General features: G+C 43.1%; 3 protein-coding genes across 4 annotated transcripts; 1 reads left to right on the forward strand and 2 right to left on the reverse strand.

The window, feature by feature from the left end:
• Positions 1 to 354: 354 nt before the first annotated feature.
• nxt2 (nuclear transport factor 2-like export factor 2) lies at positions 355 to 3,825 on the forward strand. Its single transcript, XM_014198808.3, has 4 exons — positions 355 to 615; positions 1,908 to 1,994; positions 2,131 to 2,275; positions 2,708 to 3,825. The coding sequence occupies exons 1-4, from the start codon at positions 601 to 603 to the stop codon at positions 2,890 to 2,892; spliced, it is 432 nt and encodes a 143-aa protein (XP_014054283.1). The 5' UTR covers positions 355 to 600; the 3' UTR covers positions 2,893 to 3,825.
• LOC106604299 (long-chain-fatty-acid--CoA ligase 4) lies at positions 3,100 to 20,216 on the reverse strand. 2 transcript variants are annotated; one of them, XM_014198806.3, is made up of 14 exons: positions 20,110 to 20,216; positions 17,663 to 18,165; positions 16,972 to 17,149; positions 16,351 to 16,460; positions 15,376 to 15,514; positions 15,017 to 15,167; positions 10,169 to 10,292; positions 9,979 to 10,050; positions 9,147 to 9,286; positions 8,758 to 8,930; positions 8,277 to 8,540; positions 8,003 to 8,117; positions 7,665 to 7,822; positions 3,100 to 4,630 (listed from the first exon to the last, which is right to left on the reverse strand). In XM_014198806.3, exons 2-14 carry the CDS (start codon positions 18,014 to 18,016, stop codon positions 4,473 to 4,475), a joined length of 2,136 nt encoding a protein of 711 aa, XP_014054281.1. In that variant the 5' UTR covers positions 18,017 to 18,165; positions 20,110 to 20,216; the 3' UTR covers positions 3,100 to 4,472. The 2 variants fall into 2 exon arrangements, with proteins under 2 accessions (XP_014054281.1, XP_014054282.1); XM_014198807.3 differs by lacking the exon at positions 20,110 to 20,216 and adding an exon at positions 18,531 to 18,791.
• Positions 20,217 to 20,515: 299 nt separating this feature from the next.
• Positions 20,516 to 22,076, reverse strand: pin4 (protein (peptidylprolyl cis/trans isomerase) NIMA-interacting, 4 (parvulin)). Its single transcript, XM_014198804.3, has 4 exons — positions 21,898 to 22,076; positions 21,651 to 21,724; positions 21,395 to 21,514; positions 20,516 to 20,968 (listed from the first exon to the last, which is right to left on the reverse strand). The coding sequence occupies exons 1-4, from the start codon at positions 21,974 to 21,976 to the stop codon at positions 20,810 to 20,812; spliced, it is 432 nt and encodes a 143-aa protein (XP_014054279.1). The 5' UTR covers positions 21,977 to 22,076; the 3' UTR covers positions 20,516 to 20,809.
• Between the last annotated feature and the right edge of the window lie 3,284 nt (positions 22,077 to 25,360).

A 25,360-nucleotide genomic window follows, 5' to 3' on the forward strand; every position in this document is an offset into this window, starting at 1 on the left:
TGGGGAATATGGGAAGTAGGAGAGAGGAAGTTGTGTGTAGTAGATTACAGTTTGGGCACACAGATTCGAAAGCTAGGTTGTGGATGATAGGGAGACATGAAACAGGTCTGTGTGATGAGTGGAGCATGTCTGAAGTAGATAGGGAGAGATTCTGTGAAAGGGTTTGAAAGGCTGCACGGGGTTTGGGTGTTGTAGTGGAAGGAGGGAAGTGGATTTCAGGGCTCTATTTCACTTTCTTAAAGGAACAGGACTAATGAAGCGAATTTAATGAAGGTTGGCTGTGACTGGCCTGACACTCCAGTACAGTAGGTGGCGCTGTAGACACCTTAAACGTTGGATGCGATCTGCCAACCCAATCCCAAAGAAGAACCCCCCTAGCAAAAGTAACGTTTACCGCAAATGACTTTTATTTTGATGAAACATTATCTATGACCAGGGGAAGTAATTACATCACACGCTCGTCGACCCAAAAATATTTTGAGTCACACACATTTTCATAAACATCGTGCTTTTGAAGTTGAATGCTGTGGTATTTTGATATCCCTTAAATGTAGAAATTGCCTTTTGACGACGAGGAAAGACAACAAAAAGTCTACAGCGATGGCTGCAACAGTTGTAAGTTTATCTTCTAGCTATCTAACTACAATAAGCTAACCTCGTGTTCTTTATTGTAGTTACGTTTTTAGTCGTTGGGTTATATATTTGTAGACGCATAGCTACACTACAAACCCTACATGTGAACAGCGGTGTACTGATCACAAAAGCCACTGGGGCAGCCAACGAGATTGGACAGTGAAACTGGGTTTGAACCAATGAATTATATATACACCATTGGTTAGAACCAGCAACACTGTCAGTTATGATATACTTTGTCCCTGAGGGGTAATTTACATTTTAGTCATTTAGCAGACGCTCTTAGCCAGAGCGACTTACAGTAGCGAATGCATACATTTCATACATCTTTTTTCGTACTGGTCCATCGTGGGAATCGAACCCACAACCCTGGCGTTGCAAACACCATGCTCTACCAACTGAGCCACACGGGACCACATAACAGAGTGCTGCTGCTTCCACATAAATTCATAGAATCAATTGATACAGCGTACACCCCCATCCCTCCCCACCCACACAAAAAGTAAATAAATTCATGCCAGGCAAGGCTGCAGTTTCACATGGTGAAGGCCTACAGGCACTGGACCGGCCACCTACCTACAGGCCTTCATCATGGTGAACTGCCACCCACCTACCTACAGGCCTTCATCATGAACTGCCACCCACCTACCTACAGGCCTTCATCATGAACTGCCACCCACCTACCTACAGGCCTTCATCATGAACTGCCACCCACCTACCTACAGGCCTTCATCATGAACTGCCACCCACCTACCTACAGGCCTTCATCATGAACTGCCACCTACCTACAGGCCTTCATCATGAACTGCCACCTACCTACAGGCCTTCATCATGAACTGCCACCTAGTGACAGCCTTACAGCGCAAGCGCACTATTACCACCTGTGCCATCATTTTAATTAGACCTGAGGATGACTGGTCTCCCTGTAACCCAGGGGTGGGCAACCATCAAGTCATTTCAAAATTCAGCAGAGTCAAAATCAATTTGTGGGCCAAAAAAAGTCCCATTATAATTTACTAGTCTATCTAGTTTTAGACATTCAAGAGTGGCCTGGAGTTTTGACTGAATGTGCTCGCTGGCTGTACATTGCCCTCCCTTGCTGTAACACAGCGGCAGGATCGCTGTGGTCTGACTCAGATTCTATTGAAGTAAATGATTTCTAGAATTACATTTTATCTGACTATTCCCCCCCCCCAAAAAAAATCTAAGGCATATCTCTATTGACCAAGTTGTCAATGGCTGTCATTCAATCACACCTCTTGTCCCTTCTCTAGGATTTCAGGACCCACGTTGATGCGTCATGCAGGTATTCAGAGGAGTTTACCAACATATATTATGACTGCATGGACAAGAAAAGAAGGGTAGGTACTGAACCATACTGGTTACACAGGTACAAACACCTCCCTTGGTGTCCCTACTTTGGAAAACACTTCTTTGTGGGTTCCTTAAAAAAAAAAAAAAAAATCTGTAGATAAACAGTTGGCTATCTTTCCCCAGAACTTGATGCGGCTCTACCTGGACAAAGCGACCCTGGTTTGGAACGGGAATGCTGTGTCAGGGCAGGCTGCTCTCGGAGAGTTCTTTGAGTCACTTCCCTCCAGCGAGTTCAGTATCCAGACTCTGGACTGTCAGCCAGTGCACGGTGAGATTCTTTCCCACAATTAGAATTTTCAAAACTGGGATTTATTCAGTTACAATGTAAACAATGATTGACTCATTGCATTATACATTCAATTAAAACATGGGGAAAATGTTTAATGGAGGTAAATAGACCCATAAAATATAGAAAGATTATAACATTGACACTAAAGAGCATGTACTTCTCTATATGATATCACTTAGAAATACTTTGATTTATCCACCATTTGGCAATTACACTAATCCTGTTTTTTGATAAGCTTGGATTCATTGAGATGTTAAATTGACCTTGCTGCCTAAAAATTTATAATACTGACATTTGCAACCCAAAATGTATAGTAGTCCAACTTTTGCCTCTTTCCACCATCCTGAAAACACAATGTGATCTTGCGTGAGCAGGTTTGTGGAAAGAGGCCAATACCATTTTCCCATACAGAACAGGCAACCCAGGGCCAGACCACGCTGCTGGTGGTGACGGCAGGACAGGTGAAGTTTGACGGTCAAAAGCAGCGCTACTTCAATCAGAACTTCCTCCTCACAGCCCAGTCCTCACCCACCAGTGACCAGCCTGTCTGGAAGATTGCCAGTGACTGTTTCCGCTTCCAGGACTGGAATAGCTGAGGGCTACTTTAATCTACTTTCAGGGTCGTATTCATTTGGGCACACAATAGCAAAACAAATTTCAACGGGCTACAATGACAAGTTTGACGAGTACAACCCTGCTTTAAGATTTAGTTGGTAAATCTGCTACAGCCCACTTTCTTCAAAGTTATTGTATGTTAATGAAGGTACTCTTGTAATAAAAATAAAGACTTAAGCACAAAGTAGTCAAATACAAAACATTTTTATTCACCACAATGTCCTTTAAAGCATGTGACCCCCAGAACTGAATAAGTAACCATTTTTCACACAGTAGTTAGAGAAAGAAAATGGACTCCTAAATGTTAATTAGGCCTTTTTGTTATGAGGATACTAATATTTTCACATTGCTTTGAGTATTCAGGTAAAAATAGTCTATCCTCCTGGCCAAATAATCTATTAAATAGCTGCTATTTTAAGTTTCCTGAGTGACGTTTGGTGCGACAAAAGCAAAACAATACAACATTTTTGGGAAAAAACGAATTGTTAAAGTCAATGCTTATTTAGTCTTAAAATATACCTTGGCTTTTCTAAAGCAATGGATGGCTAACATGCTTCTAAATAAATATAACCAAACTTGAACAGACACTGGGAAGTGAGAGCAGGGAAAGGCACAGTAATGTCAATACTGCCATCTTACCACTAGAGGGCAGTACAACTGTCTCAACTACATAACATGAGAAATAGATGGACTGAGGAACAAAGTATTTACAGAACACACAGCGAGAAATACATCCGTTACAAAACGGGTACAAAGAGCTTAGGCTGGAATGGCAGGTAAGCGTTGACTGTTTCCCTTTCCGCAATGTTCCATTTGTTTGTCGGTGAAAGTAGTGGAGTTTTCTATAAACACATTTCTATAAATGCTGGATCAGCTTCAAGTTTGATTTCCCAATAAATAATTTACCATCTACAGTTCAGACTCAGTGTCTTCTAATGACAACAATTGGAGGGCAGAACTGGACGTGCTTGAGTGCAATGTTTTTTTACAAGTACATTATTAGCACAAATAACTGTCTAATAGGGATATTCTTTACACACACACTAAGAACAGTAGCCTGGGTATCGAACAGTTTCTGTTGAACAACACTACAGCTGCATCCCAAATTACACCCTATTCCCTTTACAGTGCACTACTTTTGACCAGAGCACATAGGACTCTGGTCAGAAGTAGTGTACGACGTAGGGAATAGGGAGCCACAAGACAACAAAGTAAGCTGAAGCAGAAACATGACTGGCACCGACTGAGGCTACATAAACTAACAGCAGACTGTTGGCGACTTTGGCTTAGGTCAGGAGTAGCCAACCCTACTCCTGAACAGCTACACAGTGTGGATGCTTTTGCTCCAGCCCTACTCTAACTAACACCAAATTCAACTAATTGGCTGCTTGTAACCAAGACCTTGATTAGCTGAAATCAAATGTGTTACAGCAGGGCTGAGCAAAGGACTGCACACCCTGCATCTCAAGGCTTGCACCCCAAATGGAACCCTATTCCCTATATAGTGCACTACTTTTGACCAGAGGCCTATGGGCATTAGATGAAGTTGTAGGTCATTACATTACGGTCTCCCATACATCCTCTCTATGTGCTGGAGATAGTGGTTCTTTAACTCTTTTCTCTTCAGCTTGAAGGCATCAGTCACCAGTCCTGTCTCAGGGGTCCAGGGCTCTGGGCTGAGGTGGACCTTGACTGGGATCTCAAACCTCTGGAGTTTAACTAGGAGGGAGAAGGAAGGGGAGGTAAAGAGAGTGAAAGGTCATTACAAAATCTGTTTTCCATTAACTTGTCCATTTCTTTTTTTGTCAACATTTTTGAAGTTTGCATAGAAACTTGTTGCAACAATTGTCTGCCATGATGCATTTCCCTTAATGTCACACCTATAAAAACACTTGTCAAATACAAATGTGGTTAAAGTGTTTCAATTATCCTATTAGGCAAATTGGCATTCATAAAGTGGCAACATCCTGTGTAGAACCCCCACAAAACCTAGCGGTCAAACAGTGAAATGGTTCCAAGCCTTCATTTTTCCTAAAGGGGATTTTAGAAACACTTAATAAGGGCTGTGTTTTGTGTAGACTTACACGGTTATCAAAACGTCACACCAGGGTAACGCTCTCTCGGACAAGGTGACTATCTATATTCTTTATGATAGCCACATTAGCATTACAATTTTGGGGGGATAAATACAGGCTACTATATTAAGTCACCTTGTCCTAGAGATTCAGTTCTCAAAATGTCCTCCCAGGGTAAGCCTACACGAAACACAGCCCTTGTTTTAATTGTTTCTAAAATCCCATGTGGAAAAACGATTGGAACCATTTCCCCGTTTGACCGCTAGGTTATGGGTATTATGACTCATACTGTGGTACTCGATGCCCTGCCCACCTATCTTTAACATCTCAGGGACCCTGAAAAAAAAATCAGCATGGCTAGAATGCAAGAATTGACTAATATTTGCCATATTCTAATACAGTAATTCTCATGTGCCTACTTACACCGTGGCTATAACTTGCACTCACGCAGGCCTAGCTGGTCCGAAACAATTTGATGGTGAAACTTGAAATTGCAGTGTGAAGCAATTCAGGCATTCTTGAAAGTCAAGAAACACATTGTTGAAGAAATAGATTTTTCAAGCAGTAGGCATTTAGAATGAAATAAGTTGTGCTTTAAACGGTCAGTGACGTTTAAGATGAAGGAGGACACTTTCAGGAGCATGGCCTTATTTCTATTACAGCATATTGGATGACTCATTCATATTCCATTCACCCAGTTCAATGTAACATTGATAGGTTTAGGCTACTACATGACTCTTATTTTCCCTATACCCTGCACACTGGTCAAGAGAAATTTGAGGCAACAGTGACATTCAATATCACATTGCACACTCTTGCCTGCATCTAGCTGATCTAGGATGTAATCATTAGTCCAACAGTTGCAAACGAGAGTTATTGGACAAATTCAGGTCATGTTTATCCCCGTTTTGTTACGTTTGCGTCCTTTATGAAAAGTCTTAACAGAATTCGTGGAATGAATACACCCTTGATCACTCAAATGCAGTTCACTTTCATAGCAGCCATGTTATATTCCTTCTATGCGCTCCTCTCCTCCTTCACTTGAGGACTTCAATGCACAGCAGCTGTATGTGACCAGGCGGAAAAAAACCGTTCCAAGCCAAACCGCTACACACAACCTACATCGTTGTCACCATAGTATTGTTGACAATGTGCATGCTGCTGAAGTGGCATTGGAGGGCCAGTAGGAGGCACCCTTTCCTCTGGTAAAAAATAATTATATCCCAATGCACCAGGGCAGTGATTCGGGACTTTAACCGGGTGTCCTGACTCTCTGTGGTCACTAAAGATGCCATGGCATTTATCGGAAGAGAAGTAGGGGTGTTAACCCTGCTGTCCTGACTGAATTCCCAATCTGGCCCTCATACCGTCAGTCATCTTATCTTCCCCAGCTTACAATTGGTTCATTCATCCCCCTCTGCCCTGTAACTATTCCCAGGTCATTGCTGTAAATTAAAACGTTTTTTTTTTAGCTAAAGTAACATAGTCAGCTAATAGAGCTAACATGTTAGTAAACCCACTACAATCATGCAGTAACGTTAGTGTACAGTCAGTAAGCGGTTGCACCGGCGGGCCCCAGTGGCAATAGATTGGTATTACTAAAAACTCACCTTGACTTGGAAGATTCCCAGTGTTGTGTTGGATAGTCATAGACAGCTAACATATCATCCCTCTGTTTGAGCAGGGTGTTTCAGTAGGCTAAACTAAAAAATCTAAAAAAATCTTTATTTAACTAGACAAGTCAGTTAAGAACAAATTCTTATTTTCAATGACGGCCTAGGAACAGTGGGTTAACTGCCTTGTTCAGGGGCAGAACGACAGATTTTGTACCTTGTCAGCTCGGGGATTCTATCTTGCAACCTTTCGGTTACTAGTCAAATGCTCTAACCACTAGGCTAGAGCTAGCTAAGTAAGTGAAAGAAGCTTATGCTTTCAGTACTAGATTCATTCTCTGATCCTTTGATTGGGTGGACAACATGTCAGTTCATGCTGCCAGTGCTCTGATAACTTCCGGAGGATGACCTCCAGCCCGTCATAATTAATGTGTAAGTCTATGGAATGGGGAGAGAACCATGAGACTCCTAGGTTTTGTATTGAAGTCAATGTACCCAGAGGAGGACAGAAGCTAGCTGTCCACCAGCTACACCATGGTGCTACCCTACAGAGTGCTGTTGATGCTACTGTAGACCTTCATTGCCAAATATATGTGTGTTAATCAATTGTTTGGTGACGTGATTATATTTAGTATAGTTTTATCTAAAGGATAACTTTAAATGTTATACAATTTTCATTTTTATGAAATTCACTGAGGATGGTCCTCCCCTTCCTCCACTGAGCAGCCTCGACTGGTGTACCTTCAATATTATCCTGCCATCATAATTTATTAGAAAAACAGTTTCATTTGTCACAATAAAACAAGTTCGACAATAAAAATCTGTTCTTTAGAAAATGTATCCATTATACACCGCAACCTTTTTTTGACATTGTCGCATGAACCTAGGTCGCTGGAAACCTGCCCAGTGAGACGAAAGCAACCCGAACATCTAAATCTAATGGACATCAGGGTTGTGTTCACTAGACCAAACATAAGAAAACAGACTGAAACCTTTCCCAATAAGAAACCCTTGTTTATGTTGCCAAACGGTATGGCCTAATGAATAGGACCCAGGGGTTCTTACTTGAAGTGGCCACCTCTTTGATCTCCTTCAGCACCTCCTTCTCCATGGCAGGGTGAGTGCACACCTCCTCCCAGCTCCCCTCCACTCCCCTCTGTCTAGCCAGCTTAGTCAACATCTTCTGGTTGGGTACCACAACACTGATCACATAGTTCTGCTCACTGCAGGGGTTAGAGGTAAGAATGGATCCAATGTCAGAGTTCATGGGTTAGAAGCACCCCTATAGACTGAGAACTGGAGTTACATGTTGCCAGTAAGCACAGATCTAAGACCAGTTCACACTCTGCAAATGTAAACCACAACCACTAGAGGCTGAGAGGTAAAACTGGGCTAGGGCTCACCTGTTAGCGTAAGCACAGATGTTGTCGATGAGGGAGCAGTTCTTCAGAGCAGCTTCTACTTTCCCCAGAGAGACGTATTCCCCAGCCTGGAGCTTCACTAGGTCCTTCTTACGGTCTAACGAACAATAACACACAATGCAAGATATTGCTTTAAATTAATTTACAGATGCTTTTCATTTTTTAATATTTGGCCACTAGATTAGAACGTATATGCCAATGATGGAGAAGGAGAAAATCCTCCAACGCACACCCATTCCACACCCACATTACACACCCACTATCTGCAGACATCCGTCAGGGTGGATCTCTCCTATGTCTCCTGTACAGAACCACCTCTGACCCTTCTCGTCCACAAAGTAGTCCTGGCCGTTACTCTCGTTCCTATAGTAACCCATAGTGATGTTAGGCCCTCCAATCAGAATCTCCCCTCGGGGGTGAGGTTTGTCCTGATTGGTGTAGCCTCCCTCCAGCCAGTCCCTGAGTCGGATCTCACAGCAGATGACAGGAGCTCCAACTCTACCCGTGCTGTTGTCTGCCACTGGACAGGGGGAATAGAGGAAACAACCTTTAGTTATGCAGTTAAAGCAAAGGCTTTCCATACTACCCGCCCTCCTCACTCCATACCCTCCCGGGGCGCCGAAGACGTGGATGTTGATTAAGGCAGCCCCCTGCACCTCTCTGATTCAGAGGGGTTGGGTTAAATGCTGAAGACACATTTCAGTTGGACAACTGACTAGGTACCCCCTTCCCCTTACCCTCGGTGATAGTGCCAGCTCCACAGGTTTCGGTCAGTCCGTACCCCTGGCCCACAGGACAGCAGAAACATATGTTCATAAACCTCTGTGTGGCGGAGGAAAGCGGAGCACCTCCAGACAACATCAGCCTCACCCTGCCGCCCAGCAACTTGCGCACCTTACTGAACAGCAGCCTAGACACACAGAAAACTGTAAACACACTAATACACTAACTTAAAGTACTTCTGTTTAATGTATGATTCCCTATCTGGATACATGTGTTGTTATTCTAGGTGATTTACACTGAATCATTTAACATGCGAATAATACTTATTCTCCAGGTTAATGTGATCGTCAGAAAACACATTTTACTACATATCACATGTTAGTAAGGTATAAAGTGTTGTTACACGTTGCAGAGAGGAGCATCGTAACCCCTCTTGACCTGCTCCAGTTTGTAGTTGTATCCCAGGTTGAACAGCGTCCTCTGAATGTAACTCATCTCCCCAACCTTACTCATCACATTCTTATTGATGCGGTCCAGGATTTCCTGTTCAAACAAACAAACAACCGGTACAGTAGACCACAGAGCAATATGTGTTGTCTTACCGGTACAGCAGACCACAGAGCAATATGTGTTGTCTTACCGGTACAGCAGAACACAGAGCAATATGTGTTGTCTTACCGGTACAGCAGAACACAGAGCAATACGTGTTGTGACAAAAAAAAATGACTAGGTTGTTATAATACTGTTTATGCATCAAATAAGGGTTGATGAGCACCCTCTCATGTGTCTTTGGTTTGAGTTGGGCCTGTGGGGTTTGAGCTGACAATTGATTGACTTGGTGATAGAACTAACAGCTGGCATTCCATAGACAGGATGTGGAGTGGTTGTAACTGGGACAGAGAGGAGTAGAACAAAGGCCACAATGGTTCTTAGACACCCTGGCATCTGAGAAATTAGGCCAGGGTCGGGAGTTAAGATAACACCAGGTGCAGATAAAGACAGAATAAGCCCAGGGTGGCTTATGATGCCCCTTGATCTTCATGACTAAGCATTTTAGTAATCCTATATAAGATGTCTGTTTTTTCATTATTAGTTAGGCTCTCAGCCTAACAGTCAAGACTGTTGGGCTGACGGTTTCATTATTGCAATAATTAAATCGATATTAAATAAAGATGATTGTTCAAAGAAATGACCAAGTCTCTCTCAGTACTGAATTTCCACGACAGTCGTCTTACCGGTACAGCAGCCATTAGAGTTGGTTTCAGCACAGAGCTGTCTCCTCTACTTCCTCTCTTTATCTTAGTGGACTAGAGAGAGAGGAGAGGACATCAACATAGGACTGGATGAAGAGGCTTAAAATATCTTCAGTGACAGTATGGAGACAGAATAACAGGGGAACCACTGATTAAATCAAGCGTTCATTACCTGGTCAGAGAGTGTCTGAGGGGAGGAGTAACCGATGGGACAGCCGTACGCCATGCAAGAGATTTCTGCTGTCATTTCCAAAACATGGGCCAGAGGCAGGTAGGCTATGTAGGTGTCTTTAGGCCTGAGGGAGAACATGGTTAGCATTAGGGTCAGAGGTTTAAGGGCAGGTAGGCTATTTAGGAGTCTTTTGGACCGAGAACAGATACATTATAATACTGCATGGGGTCAGGGATTTGAGTAAGGTTTTTAGAGAGCAGGTATGTTATGTATGTGAAGTTAGGTCAGGGGCAAAGAACAGGGTTAGGAATACAGTTAGAGCAGGGGTTCTCAAAGTGGGGTCTGCGGACAGGTATACGGTACCAGTCAAACATTAGGATACCAACTCATTCAAGGGTTTTTCTTTATTGTTACTATTTTCTAGCATCTGTAGAGATAATGAGTGAAGACATCAAAACTATGAAATAGACATACTGGAATCATGTACTTAACCAGAAGAAATAAAGAGCTCCTGTTAGCCGCACCCACGAATCAAAATATATTTTATATTTTTGAAAGTAGCCACCCTTTGCCTTGACAGCTTTGCACACTCTTGGCATAAATGTTATTTTATTTAACCAGGTAGGCTAGTTGAGAACAAGTTCTCATTTGCAACTGCGACCTGGCCAAGATAAAGCATAGCAATTCGACGCATACAACAGTTACACATTGTTAGCGTTCCCCAGTTGTCTGTGTTGTGGTCTGTGTCATTCTTCACGTACTGCAGTTTCCAGGAAATGGCTTCCTCGACACATTCTCTCCAAGCAGCCGATTGGTCGGCCGCCTATTGCCTGATTGGAGAGCTGACCCCGCCCCTGGACGCAGCTCGCCTCCAACTTGACCAAGCTCCTTCTGAAGCTATATAAGCCAGTGTTCTGTTCCTCAGAAGGCAGAGGATTGCTGAGACAGAAGGCTGACCGGATCAGCAATGATGGGAAGTTTGAGAGCACTCGATTTAATCTAAACAGTAAACAAAAAAGTTTTGACCTTAACCCGTTCGGCAATTTCATTGGTCTAATGAAAGCTTCATGCCGCCAAAAAAACTGAGTACCTCACAGAATGTGTTTTTTTTTAAGAAAAAAAATTGAAAGTGGGAAAAATCCATATATTAGCCACGTCATTGTTTAAGCCGCGAGGTTCAAAGTCTGGGGAAAAAAGTTGCGGCTTATAGTCCGGAATTTACGGTACGTGTGTTATTCTGTTTCATTTGTTCCCAGGGGGGAAGGGGAAGGCACCTAGGGAGTGCTTAGGCAAGAGGCCCACGGGCATACATAACCCATAGTAGTTTACCATCTATGCACACTAGGAAAGACCTGGGCGGACCATCCCGTCTTTTGGTTAGTGCACCAGGTGGTGCTAGTTAAGTAGTGGGTAGGCAGGTAAGGTAGGAAAGGGGGCTTGGATATTTACTTTCTTTGGTTCCGTCCAGCCCCTTTTCCCCAAAAATTACCGTGCGACGGAATAAATTCCCTGTAAACGGTAATTCTCTGCCTTTTGTCATCCTTACTCACACCTACAGTCCATACCGTTTTCACACCACGGAGAGTTGAGTTGTAGCAGGGTGTTGCGTTCCCTCTTACTACAGGCGTGCGTAACACACATGGAATAAACAAAACATAGTCAATACAGTAGAAAACAAAAAGTCTATATACAGTGAGTGCAAATGAGGTGAGATAAGGGAGTTATGGCAATAAATAGGCCATGGTGGCGAAGTAATTACAATATAGCAATTAAACACTGGAATGGTAGATGTGCAGAAGATGAATGTGCAAGTAGAGATACTGGGGTGCAAAGGAGCAAGATAAATAAATACAGTATGGGGATGAGGTAGATAGCCCATCTATGTACAGGTGCAGTGATCTGTGAGCTGCTCTGACAGCTGGTGCTTAAAGCTAGTGAGGGAGATATGAGTCTCCAGCTAATTAAAAAAAATAAAAAAAATTGCAGTTTGTTCCAGTCATTGGCAGCAGAGAACTGGAAGGAAAGGCGGCCAAAAGAGGAATTGGTTTTGGGGGTTACCAGTGAAATATACCTGCTGTAGTGCGTGCTGCAGGTGAGTGCTGCTATGGTGACCAGTGAACTGAGATAAGGCGGGGCTTTACCTAGCAAAGACTTGTAGATGACCTGGAGCCAGTGGGTTTGGTGACAAGTATGAAGCAAGGGCCAGCGTACAGGTCGCAGTGGTGGGTAGTATATGGGGCTTTGGTGACAAAACGGATGGCACTGTGATAGCAAATTGGATGCAGTCTGAGTAGAGTGTTGGAGGCTATTTTTTAAATGACATCGCCGAAGTCGAGGATCAGTAGGATGGTCAGTTTTACGAGGGTGTTTGGCAGCATGCGTGAAGGATGCTTTGTTGCAAAATAGGAAGCCAATTCTAGATTTATCTTTGGATTGGAGATGCTTAATGTGGGTCTGGAAAGAGAGTTTACAGTCTAACCAGACACCTAGGTATTTGTAGTTGTCCACATATTCTAGGTCAAAACCGTCCAGAGTAGTGATGCTGGACGGGCGGGCAGGTGCAGGCAGCGATCAGTTGAAGAGCATGTATTTAGTTTTACTTGCATTTAAGAGCAGTTGGAGGCCATGGAAGGAGAGTTGTATGGCATTGAAGCTCGTCTGGAGGTTAGTTAGCACAGTGTCCAAAGAAGGGACAGAAGTATATAGAATGTTGTCGTCTGCGTATAGGTGGATCAGAGACCCACCAGCAGCAAGAGCGACATTGATGTATACAGAGAAGAGTCAGCCCAGGAATTGAACCCTGTGGCACCCCCATAGAGACTGCCAGAGGTCCGGACAACAGACCCTCCAATTTAACACACTGAACTATCAGAGAAGTAGTTGGTGAACCAGGCGATGCAGTCATTTGAGAAACCAAGGCTGTTGAGTCTGCCGATAAGAATATGCAACACTGTTGATGACAACGATGCAGTTGTCACTTTGCTTCTTAATATATATCAACTAGCATTCTATAATTACACTAGCTTGTTTCTTACATCTGCAAACAGCTAGTTTGTCTAGTCTTAGCAAGTTGTTCCTAAATCTTGTTAGCCGCTAATGCTAATCGCTAGCTAATAAAATGTACTGAGTAAGAGCAAGCGTAATTAGCTTTACAGCCTGATAATACCAGTGATTGTGTAGACCTAAATCAGCATGTTTGTGCAACAGTGTCTTCTAAATTGAAGAGGTAAACGCAAAGCAAGAATTTGTTAGCTACATGAAGTAGCTAAGAGAAAACATTAGGTGTTTCCTAGGGGACCCTATATCGACACATTAGTTCCTACCCTGTCACAATAACTGCTCCCTGGCATTTTCATTCGTTGTCATATTAAAAGTGCCCAGTATTATATTCTAACTATATAATTACAATAGAAATTCTATTCCCATGATTCCAACAGTTAACCCAAGTGTATTGCTCTAAATCGCAAGTCCAATTGCAACATTTGGTTAAAAATAAGGCCCAGATTACTTGCCCATATCATGCAGCCCTACATGGCAGCAAGGAAATGATCTAAAATGCAGAAATTGAAAATTATTACTTTTTTGGGGTTGAAGTTGAACAGTATAAAACAATCAGAATGGAGAAAGACCCGTTGAAATCACTTAGAATATATGTTTTCCCACCCTAGGGTCATGCACTACTCACAAAACAAATGTAGAAATTGTATTATTAAAAAAAACATAAGTCATACCGTCAATTTTTTTTCAAAACACTATGATATAATATTTTGGTCATGTCGCCCAGCCCTAAGTGGGACTACCATTTGTTTTTCAACAGGACAATGACCCAACACACCTCCAGACTGTGTAAGGGCTATTTGACCAAGGAGAGTGATGGAGTGCTGCATCAGATGACCTGGCCTCCACAATCAACCGACCTCAACTCAATTGAGATGGTTTGGGATGAGTTGGACCGCAAAGTGAAGGAAAAGCAGCCAAAAGGTGCTCAGGATATGTGGGAACTCCTTCAAGACTGTTGGAAAAGCATTCCAGGTGAAGCTGGTTGAGAGAATGCCAAAGCAAAGCTGTCATCAAGGAAAAGGGTGGCTATTTGAAGAACCTCATTTAGATTTTTTTAAACACTTTTTTGGTTACTACGTTATTTCATAGTTTTGATGTCTTTATTATTGTAGAAAAGTTCGAAAATTGTAAAAATAAAGAAAAATCCTTGAACGAGAACATGTCCAAACTTTTGACGAGTACATTTTTTTGTCGTTGAAATGAACAATTAATTTTGTCTCAGGGATCCGTGGAATAAGTTAAGAGTGTGTAATACAATAATATTAATCTAGAATGTATGTTCTTAACCCTGGGCTACATGGGCCTAGGAGGCTCACAGGGATATTGGTATCCACAGTACTCCAATTAAATATTGTTGTTTTCCTCCATAAGTGCAGTGTAATTTAAAAACTGCAAAGTTCTCTGCCTAATGAAAAAATGTGTAGAATTGCAGGATATTAGCTTTAAAGCGGCAACAACAAAAATAATCTGTCCCATGACAAAATCTTTAGAATTAGAGGAATTTCGCTTGAAAACTGCTAAATGTTCTCGCCAAGTCCAAGAGGCGTTCCTTCCCAGGGCCCGATACGTGGTTCGTTCGGCCATGCACTGCCGATATTATAGTAAAACTCCTTGTATGCCATTTTTTATCTCACTCGAGTTGTGTTGTGATTATGAGGGGGTCCCTGATATGCTATCAAAAAGAGTTTGAGAACCCCCGAGTTATGGGTTAAGGGGGTGCCTCAGAAGGCAGGGAGGGAGAGAGCCCATTCTCCCAACGTAAAACTACTAAACCCAACTGTCACTCACCCCAGGCCAGGGATGCGTTCACACTGTCCGGTCATTCCAGCAGTGAGGTTGCTGTGGACGACCATGACTCCTTTGGGTCTGCCTGTAGAACCACTGGTGTACATCACTACAGCCAGGTCTGATGGCTGAGGACTCACCACCGGCTTAGCCACTGTAACAGAGACATTGGTTGGTTTAACAGGTCTCACTTCACTGTAACAGACACAGCCATTGGTTCAACAGCTCTTACACACCAGATTTGGTCAAATAAGATAGTTAGTTGAATCAAGTGTTTTAGTGCTGGTATGGACCAAAACCATGCTCTAACATTACTTGTCATTTCCATAGCGTTTCTCATGCAGAACTCTGGTGTTACTCACAGTTGTCAGGCTGTGACCCCAGCTCCTGTACTGATGCCATGCTGTGGATGGTGAGACCAGGTGGGTATCCCTCTGTACTGACCCTCCTCTGGTCTACAGAGATGATGTGTTTCAGCTTGGGGACCTGAGAGAGAACACCCTATGACGAATAGAGGGAGGAGAAAAGTTAATTTAGCTAGTAGAAAGGCATCCCTGTCTGTGACCCCACTCTTCGAGGGCTTCTCTGGGGAAGTTTGGATATGTAAAAAAACCTACTTCCAATTCAGACACGTGACTTAGCTACAGTTGGCAAATAGTCTCAGACAATTGCAACACATATGTAAGACTAAAAATGGAGGCTAGTTGACACATACGTTTACTACGGAGTGTACAAACATTAGGAACACCTTCCTAATGTTGAGTTGCATCCTCCCTTTAACCCTCAGAACAGCCTCAATTCAGCCGGACATGGACTCTACAAGGTGTTGAAAGCGTTCCACAGGGATGCTGGCCCATGTTGACTCCACTGCTTCCTGGAGTTGTGTCAGGTTGGCTGGATGTCCTTTGGGTGGTGGACCATTCTTGATTCACAACAGTTTCTCGTGTGTAAACCCCAGCAGCGTTGCAGTTCTTTACACAAACCGGTGTGCCTGACACCTACTACCATACCCTTTTCAAAGGCACTTAAATATTTTGTCTTGTCCATTCACCCTCTGAATGGCACATACACAATCCATGTCTCAAGGCTTAAAAATCCTTCTTTAACCCGTCTCCTCCCCTTCATCTACACTGATTGAAGTGGATTTAACAGGTGACATCAATAAGGGATCATAGCTTTCACCTGGTCAGTCTATGTCATGGAAAACGACATGTTTTGTTAACTCAGTGTATATTCTGTCCATTTGGTCAAACCCTCAACTCTACTGCACCACCATGTTTCAACCCAACTGAGCCATTCTAGGGTTCTATGTTCTAGGTCAGGTGGTTCTAGCTCACCTTCAGTTTGGTCTCCAGTAGTTCTGTGCTGGTGATGAGGTGTGTGACCCCTGTCTCTTTCAGTCCAAACGCCACCGCCTCCTCTCCCAGTGTCGCATAGAACGTCACCACTGTGTAAACACAGAGCAATGTCAATGCACTTTGGACATTGTGTTACGGTCATTTTCTACCTCTTATCTTGCACAATACTTCCTGGACTGATTGGGAATTAGGCACATTCTTGAATGATGTACATCCTAATTCTGTTAATTGGGTACATGACAGGGTACTGAACTGACGGGGTACTCTGAATTTGTTATGTGCTGACCTGAACAAAATGTATTCCCATGTTAGTGTACAAAAGGCATTCTAATATAATACAATGTACCTCTATTTAAAGAGGTCTTTATATGTTATAGATATCCCAACACCAGGCCAACATGACTATGATTAATCAAACTTTCTGGAAAGAAAGCCCTGTTGCTGTTTAGTTGGCTAAATCTGGTCATGTTGAGCCTTCCATCTCCTCCCAGAACACACCCTATTCCTTATGTAGTGCACTACTTCAGGTAAAAAGTAGTGCACTACGTAGGTAGGGAATAGAGTGCCATTTGGGAAAAAGCCCCAGGGTACAGTACTCACATGGGAAGTTGTATCTGAAGCAGGCCTGAGCAGAGATCATCCACTCAGCTCTCGTCTCACAGAAGATGGCAACCATACTCTTAGGCTGCTGGCCCAGTGCTGCCAACCCACTGCCCAAGTAACTCACTACAGAGTCTACCTGCTGGTAGGACAGCCAGCAGTACTCCCCCAGAATCAGCTGCAAGAGAGGAGACAATGTCACCTGTTCATCGATTTTAATTTTTGTAATTTGGCAGGCGCTCTTCTCCTATTTGAATACAGGAAGAGTGTGCCTCCTTGTTTATTTTAGGTCAGCTAGAGCTGGGTGAAGATAATGTGTTGCGAAGAGGCAGCTTTATGTATACATATGTAGCTTCATTTGAACTGAGCACAACAATAGGCATTTGTGGCACACGTGTGTAGCATTAACGCCTCGTTCAAATGCTAGTCGGAACTAAGAAACTGACATTTCTAACTGGTTGTAGTTATACACGTGCCACGTTCAACCAGTTAGCAAATCGGAAAATTTCAGAGTTCCGACTAGCGCATAAACGCGGCATTACGACAGCCGTATGTAGCATTACGACAGGCGTATGTAGCATTACGACCTTTACATTTTAGTCATTTAGCAGATGCTCTTATCCAGAGCAACTTACAGGAGCACTATGGCAGGCGTACGTAGCACTATGGCAGGCGTATGCATGTAGGTTACCTTCTTAAAGACTTTTCCGCTGGGCTGGGGCTCATTCTCCTCACTCAGTACCTCTCTTGTCCCTAGACAGTCAGAGTCCCCAAAGCGCTGTACGGCTTGCTGGAACAGTTTGTCCAGCGTGTCTTTCCCAGGGAAGTCTTCTGTGGCCAAGCTCTGGAAGCGGTCTACACAGCGGTACGGCCCCTCGGAGAGGCCGGAGGTGGAGCGAGCCTTGACCCGTGTGGCCTGGGTTCTCTTCTCCCCAGCCCTGGTGAGGTAGTACCAGGGCAGGAAGGACAGGAGGGAGTACAGCCACACCACGAGGTGGAGGGGCAGGAGGAGCAGGGAGTGGAGCTCTGATTGGTGGAGACCCATATTGGGGGGGGGGGGGGGGGGGGTTAAATGTCAGGTAAAACCGGAGAGGAGATGAGCCTTATCGATGCCGAGGATCCAGAGACAAGTAGGGGCTTAATTTAGGCTGATGCCGTCTGGTTCCAAGTCCACTCAATCCAAACAGAGTAAGCCTAATGTTGGAACACAATAAAAGGTATTAATATATGTGAGGAAAAAGGGTAAGTGAAAACAAACAGAGCAGTGATGGTCAGGTTGGATCTATCAATAACATCATTAGGATTCTCTTGTCTACTTGTTCTAGACCGCTTGTCATTTTGACAAGAGGGTTTCTACACCGAATGGTAGTTTACTACTACAGTATGTCACATGCCGGAGGCTTCATTATCCCATTCAACATTATATTTTCCTGAACCCCTTACTCTAACCCTAACTCTTAAGCCTAAAATAGCCTTTTTATAAGTGAGAACTGGCTAAATGTTCTCACTTCTCTGATTTTTGGTTGATTTACGGTTTTGCGCTGACTTTTGGTACTCACAAGTATGGTCAAATGTGTATAGACACACACGGCACCTCTCTCCCAGTGCTGGCTCTTGCTCCCTAGGTTAGCTGTCCTATGTGAAGACAGGGTGCAGCCAGAGTGTGGAAACGAACTTTGCCTTCACTCCTCCAATGCCTGAACTACCTCTCCCTGTGAAGAACAACCAACTACTGTGCTCTGGGTCCTCATATAGGCTACTCCGGCTGTGTCTTATTAACTAGCTTCCTTTCCTTGAGTCCTCTCCATGATCACTGATCTGGTAGAGTAGGGCAGGACAGGTGGTAGCAAAGCGGTGGGAACACACCCAGTATACTCTCCTGAAGGAGATGAGGAGAAGAAGCCACGACAGTGTTGAGACCCAGCCCCAGTAGCCAGTTGACTCACTGACCAATGTCCACAGCTCAGCCAACTGAAGATGGAGCCAGTCTCGACCAATGATATCTTCCCAGCTCACCCCACGATGAGCTGATCAGGGTCAGAGTACTGGGGTACTCCTGGTCACGCTGACTGCTCTTTAAGCCATCATAACTGGCAAAAACAACAAACCTGGATAGCATCCTTTGACTGGACTATACACTGACAAGTGGACTGGAGAGACACAGACACAGAGCTGAAGTCACAGTGTTGTTGCCATACACAGAAGTCATGATCTAAATGTGGACAAGATGATTTTCTTTCATCTTATGAATCCAGGCTAGGCATGAGACTAGGCGATCTATTTATATGGGTCGTGATATCATGTGACGCAGCCATCATACAGCAGCAGGCAACGGGTGGGTATAATTTGTGGAACGTTCGACCAGGAATCTGTTCCAAAAACTTAATAAAGAACAATTTTGACAACAACGAATACAAAGTAGCATGATGACCTAACTAACTAGCTGCCGAATAGACATCAACTCACCACGTAGCTTATTCTTAATGTTTGTCATTAGGCTACCAGAGTGAGGACAGACATTTTTCAGGAATAAACGTGGTGAGTGAAAAACGTATTGAAATAAGCCCACTCCCTACCCGGTATCTTATTCTGTTGCTATACAACTTTGTATGCGTTGTTTGGTGGCAACCTTATGTTTATGTTAGTTTCCTGTTGGAACGTTCCACAAAGTATACCCACCCACAAACATCATTTGGTTAAAAAAAAGTTGCCACCTGATTGCAGTCAAATTTGCACATCAACAGAGAACACAACTTTGCTCTACTCAGGTGCAATTCAACGCTGCTTTCTGCGAGTAGGCCAGGCTGTTGGTAAACCGAAAACATAAACGACTGAAAGTGACACTGCTTAGTGTTCAAATTCCCAAATTTGACAGACAGCCCAGAGGGCCACACGCATTACAAGAACTAGTTTCAGTTCACTGACGTTGCAAGTAAACATATTTTGATCTTCAAAATAGACATTCTACGTGCTTTCATTTTAGCAGTCGACTATGTTAGAGATGAATGCAGACAGATATTTATATTGACCATTTAAATTAGCCTCAATTATCTACATACGGATTACATTGTAAATAAGATTACAGCAGCCAGCTAGCAATTGACACCCATTTACCTGGCAAGCTCACAACATTCTTACCTTCAGCAGCCAAACCCGATCAGTCGATCTCTCTTGCCGGAAAGAATTGACCGAAAGTTACCTTTTTGTGATCTCCGCCAGAAAGGGAACCCGGAAACAATACGTCATCTGATTCCATATTTCTGGGCCAATGAGCTGTCGAAGAGGGATTCTTACTTTTAGGTTCTTCTTTAAATTAGTTTCATTATTGAATTTATCTAACTTTAGGTTATTCAATTACTTGGAATGTAAGTGGTATACCGTTGGTTGCATGATTGAAAAGCGAGGTAATGTCAAACATTAATTGTATCATGTTTGTTCTGAAAGCAGTGGACAACTTTGTATCCGAAGTACATTTCTGCAACAAACTCAATGGGCATTCATTCACATACATTTTATAATGTTTGTTTAAATGACGACCAGTGTAAAAAGTACACCACTTTTTATTAGCTACAGACAGGAGTACATACATCTTAATAGCCTGTGTCTCTTTACAGCGCATTTCATTGTTAGCTTTTGTTGTGCCATTACCAGGACATGAAAAACATTATGCAAGAAAAAAAACATGTTTTTTTGGGGATTGTGCTATCTCATCTGAGAGAAAGCAGTGTCCCAATGTCAACGTGAAGAGTAGTGGATCTTTCCTTCGGGTCATTCTTCTTCGATGGGTTTTAACGGCGGTTGGCATCCAATGTTAATGGTGCATTAACCAGCCTTCGGGTCATTTCTTCCCTTCCACCATGATGATGTGGTAGCCAAACTTGGTCTTGACGGGGGGGTCTGTGTAAATGGGTTTGTCCATGGTGCTGTTGGGTAGGGCGAAGGCAGCGTCCTGGAAGGGTCCGGTCATAGACCCTCTTATCATCCAGCCCAGATCACCCTGTCACAACCAGGATAACACTACAGTCAATATTGCCACAGTCACACAAAGGCTAAAACTTAAGTCAGACACTGTTGCAACATTTTTTGCAATGGAAACAATTCACAACAAAATGGGAAATTCGTATCTATTGGACAGATTCAGGTATGTCACTCCCATTTCATTGCTTTTACGTCTGTCTGGTTCCCAGAGTAAACGGTTTCCGTTGCAAAAAGTTTTGCAACAGACCAAAATGTTCCACAACAGTCTGCGACTAATGAATATTCCCCTGGTTCTCTCACCCAAACAACAATATTGAAAAACTGTAGACAGCAAGACAGAGGATGCCATCCAGTGGACCTTTTAGGTACTAGCAGACAGCACCCTATACATGATAAACCAATAGGTTCATGTATGTTCGTTGGTGCATGGGAACTGCTCTCTTACCCCTTGTCTGGCTTTGTCTTCACTGTACTGTGAAGCCACTTCACTGAAGCGAACCCCAGCCTTCAGTTTCTCCATCGCCTCCATACATTTACCATGTTTTTCACACAGGATATGTCTGACCTGGGGAATACGTTAAAACAGCATAGTCAGTCAATTTAACTAGCTGTCTATACTTACATAAGAACACGAACACAGACAGTGTAGCTAAAGACTATATGGTGTAGCATTGCATAGAGTAGCTAACATAGCTAGCCACCTTAACAGAAGTGCCTCCTTTAATCGTCTTCTCTTCCTTTTTTTCTTTGTCTCCACCCCCTGCAGCAGCTCCACCTGAATGATAACATTCAACATAATAACATGACTTACATGGAGATATCTAACGTTTCCTGGCTGCTTACTAATTTCCACTGAACTGCACACAGGCTGTGTTGTACAGTTGGCTAGCTAGTTAGCATGTTTCTCAATCCAACATGCTTTGTCGATTTAGTGAAGAATAAACAGACCTTTGCCTCCCTTGGCACCTTTCCCTGTCTCCTTGCCACCTTTCCCTGCCTCCTTGCCACCTTTCCCCTTAGGTGGCATTCTTGAAAATACCCTTTACTGAAAATGAATTGGACAACTGGAAAGAGAACTGCCAGCTACCACAAGGCAAGCTTGTCTTCTTCTTCGGTGGGGTTTATCGGCGGTTGATATCTAACGATATGGTGCATTACCTCCACCTACTGTACTGGAGTGTGGGCCAGAGACACGGATATGCTCAAACCTACCTTGCCAGCCCGGTTGCTCTTAAAAAAGATACAATATTTTAGACTATATCTAATGACGGAAAGTCTGTTCAATCCAAGATTACAACCAAAAGGACTACAGCATTACCACAAAAATAGAGGAGGCAGGTGGCAGCGGGAGGAGGTAGGGAACCGGTCTGTCTGCAAAATATATAGGATCAAAACTCGCAGAGGAATACAAATAGCGTAAAGAGGAAAGTATAAATAGTAAAGTATGCTTCAGTGGGTCTCACTGGGTGAGAGACTGTTAGATGACTAATGTGATGTAGATGTTGAGCGGCTTCACTGCAAGTTTTAATATTAATATATATATATATTTTTACAAATAAGAAAAAAAAGTATGTTCTACTCAATATACTCTGTAAACTCATTTCCTGTATCCCCTTCTCCCTCATACCAGATCTCAGCCTCTCTTTTTCCCTCTGATACTGCCCACACTGTAGCAATACATGCTCCACTGTCTCTCTTTCCTGGCAACAATCACACTTTCCTGTTGGATGCTTTCCTATCACATTTAAGGTCTTATTCAACCGGATGTGTCCCACCCTTAATCTTGTAAAATAGCCTCCTCTCTTCTGTCCCTTCCTGCCGTCCTCCCCTCCCCGACTTTCCTCTGTACTTGAAATAAATGCCTGCCCTTAGCATCTCTATTCCACTGCCCTGCCATCTCTGCACCATCAGTGTCCATATCAGGCTTTTTGCCTCTGCCTTGCTCATTGAAACTACAACATCAACATCTCCACTACTAAGTGCTTGTTTAGCCAGTACATCAACTGCCTCATTCCCCTCCACCCCAACATGGGCTGGGACCCAAATCTCTGTAACCCATCTGTCTAATCCTGCCATGGGTTTGCAACACCTCATAATGCAGGTCTCTGCTACATGACCTAAAGGACTGAAGACTCATCAACACTGCACATGAATCAGATCAAATAACTACTCTGTCTGACTTGACTTCCTCCACCAACTGCAAGGCCAACAGTATGGCCATCAGCTCCGCCATATATACAGCCAGATGATCTGTAATACATTTCCTGACTGCCACCCCACATTCCTGAACTACAAATGCTGACCCAGTACGTCCTTGGATCTTTTGAACCATCTGTGTAAATGGCCACAAATTCCTGATACACAGTATCCAGACATCTATTAAACAAATCAGATGGATCAACACCCTCCGTATCTTTCTGTAGTCTCTCCAACACTTCTAGATCAACTACTGGAGGCGGGAGTAGCCATGGTGGATTTACAGGAATAGCTACCGTTGGACTAAACTCCCTTCCGTACAGTGCCATCTCCTTCGCCTGCGTATTACCCACCCACCCAAAGCTTGCGTTCTGTCTTCACTCATGTTCCCAGCATGCCTGCAAAATTCCTTTTGCAGGATGAGACCCAATGTCCCTGTAGGTTGACCCAATAATTCTTTGTCAGCTGCTGTCTCCTAATCTGCAATGGCATCTTCACCTGTAGTGCAGCCACTGGGGAGGTCAGAAATGCCCCACTACATATTCTGAAAACACCCTAAAGTTTCTAAAACTGTTTGAATGGTGTCTGTGAGTATAACAGAACTCATATGGCAAGCCAAAACCTGAGAAGATTCCAAACAGGAAGTGCCCTCTCTGACCATTTCTTGGCCTTCTATACCATCTTTATCGAAAACAGAGGATCTCTGCTGTAACGTGACATTTTCTAAGGCTCCCATAGGCTCTCAGAAGGCGCCAGAACGTTGAATGATGACTTTGCAGTCCATGGCTGAAAAACAGTAGCGCATTTGGATAGTGGTCGATCTGAGAACAATGAGACGGGCGTGCGCGTGCACGTGAAGAGTCCATTTGACATTTTCAGTCTTTGAACGAAAACAACGACTCCCGGTCGGAATATTATCGCTGTTTTACGAGAAAAATCGCATAAAAATGTATTTTAAACAGCGTTTGACATGCTTCGAAGTACGGTAATGGAATATTTTGAATTATTTTGTTACGATACGCGCGGGCGCGTTACCCTTCGGATAGTGTCTTGAACGCACGAACAAAACGCCGCTATTTGGATATAACTATGGATTATTTGGAACCAAACCAACATTTGTTGTTGAAGTAGAAGTCCTGGGAGTGCATTCTGACGAAAAACAGCAAAGGTAATCCAATTTTTCTTATAGTAAATCTGAGTTTGGTGAGTACCAAAGTTGGTGGGTGTCAAAATAGCTAGCCTGTGATGGCCGGGCTATCTACTCAGAATATTGCAAAATGTGCTTTCACCGAAAAGCTATTTTAAAATCGGACACCGCGATTGCATAAAGGAGTTCTGTATCTATAATTCTTTCAATAATTATGTTTTTTGTGAATGTTTATCGTGAGTAATTTAGTAAATTCACCGGAAGTGTTCGGTGGGAATGCTAGTTCTGAACGTCACATGCTAATGTAAAAAGCTGGTTTTTGATATAAATATGAACTTGATTGAACAAAACATGCATGTATTGTATAACATAATGTCCTAGGAGTGTCATCTGATGAAGATCATCAAAGGTTAGTGCTGCATTTAGCTGTGGTTTTGGTTTTTGTGACATTATATGCTAGCTTGAAAAATGGGTGTCTGATTATTTCTGGCTGGGTACTCTCCTGACATAATCTAATGTTTTGCTTTCGTTGTAAAGCCTTTTTGAAATCGGACAGTGTGGTTAGATAAAGGAGAGTCTTTAATATGGTGTAAAATAGTCATATGTTTGAAAAATTGAAGTTTTCAGATTTTCGAGGAGTTTGTATTTCGCGCCACGCCCTATCATTGGATATGGAGCGGTGTTCCGCTAGCGGAATGTCTAGATGTAAGAAGTTAATCATTTCCAAGTGACACAAACCTGAACTTGTGTAGGACATTGACTATGCATTTTTACCAACCAATACAGCTATGTATATGTTTTGGGAAGACATGTTTGTACTAATTAAAATCTATTGGAAATGTACTTATAATGGGAACATATATGTAATAAATGTATTATTTTTTATAGTGAACCTGTGGTTGCGCCAGCAATATAATCTAAACTGAGTCAGATGTGGACGTAAACAAGCCAGAATTAAAACAGAAAGATAATGGTGGTGCAAGGCCAAGGGGAGTTAATCATTTACATAGAAAGGAGGGAACATGTCTGGTGGAAATGTATAAATATTGATGTTTTGAACAAGAGAAG

This window comes from Salmo salar, chromosome 05 (assembly GCF_965601325.2).
Source record: "Salmo salar chromosome 05, fSalSal1, whole genome shotgun sequence".
Classification (NCBI taxonomy): domain Eukaryota; kingdom Metazoa; phylum Chordata; class Actinopteri; order Salmoniformes; family Salmonidae; genus Salmo; species Salmo salar.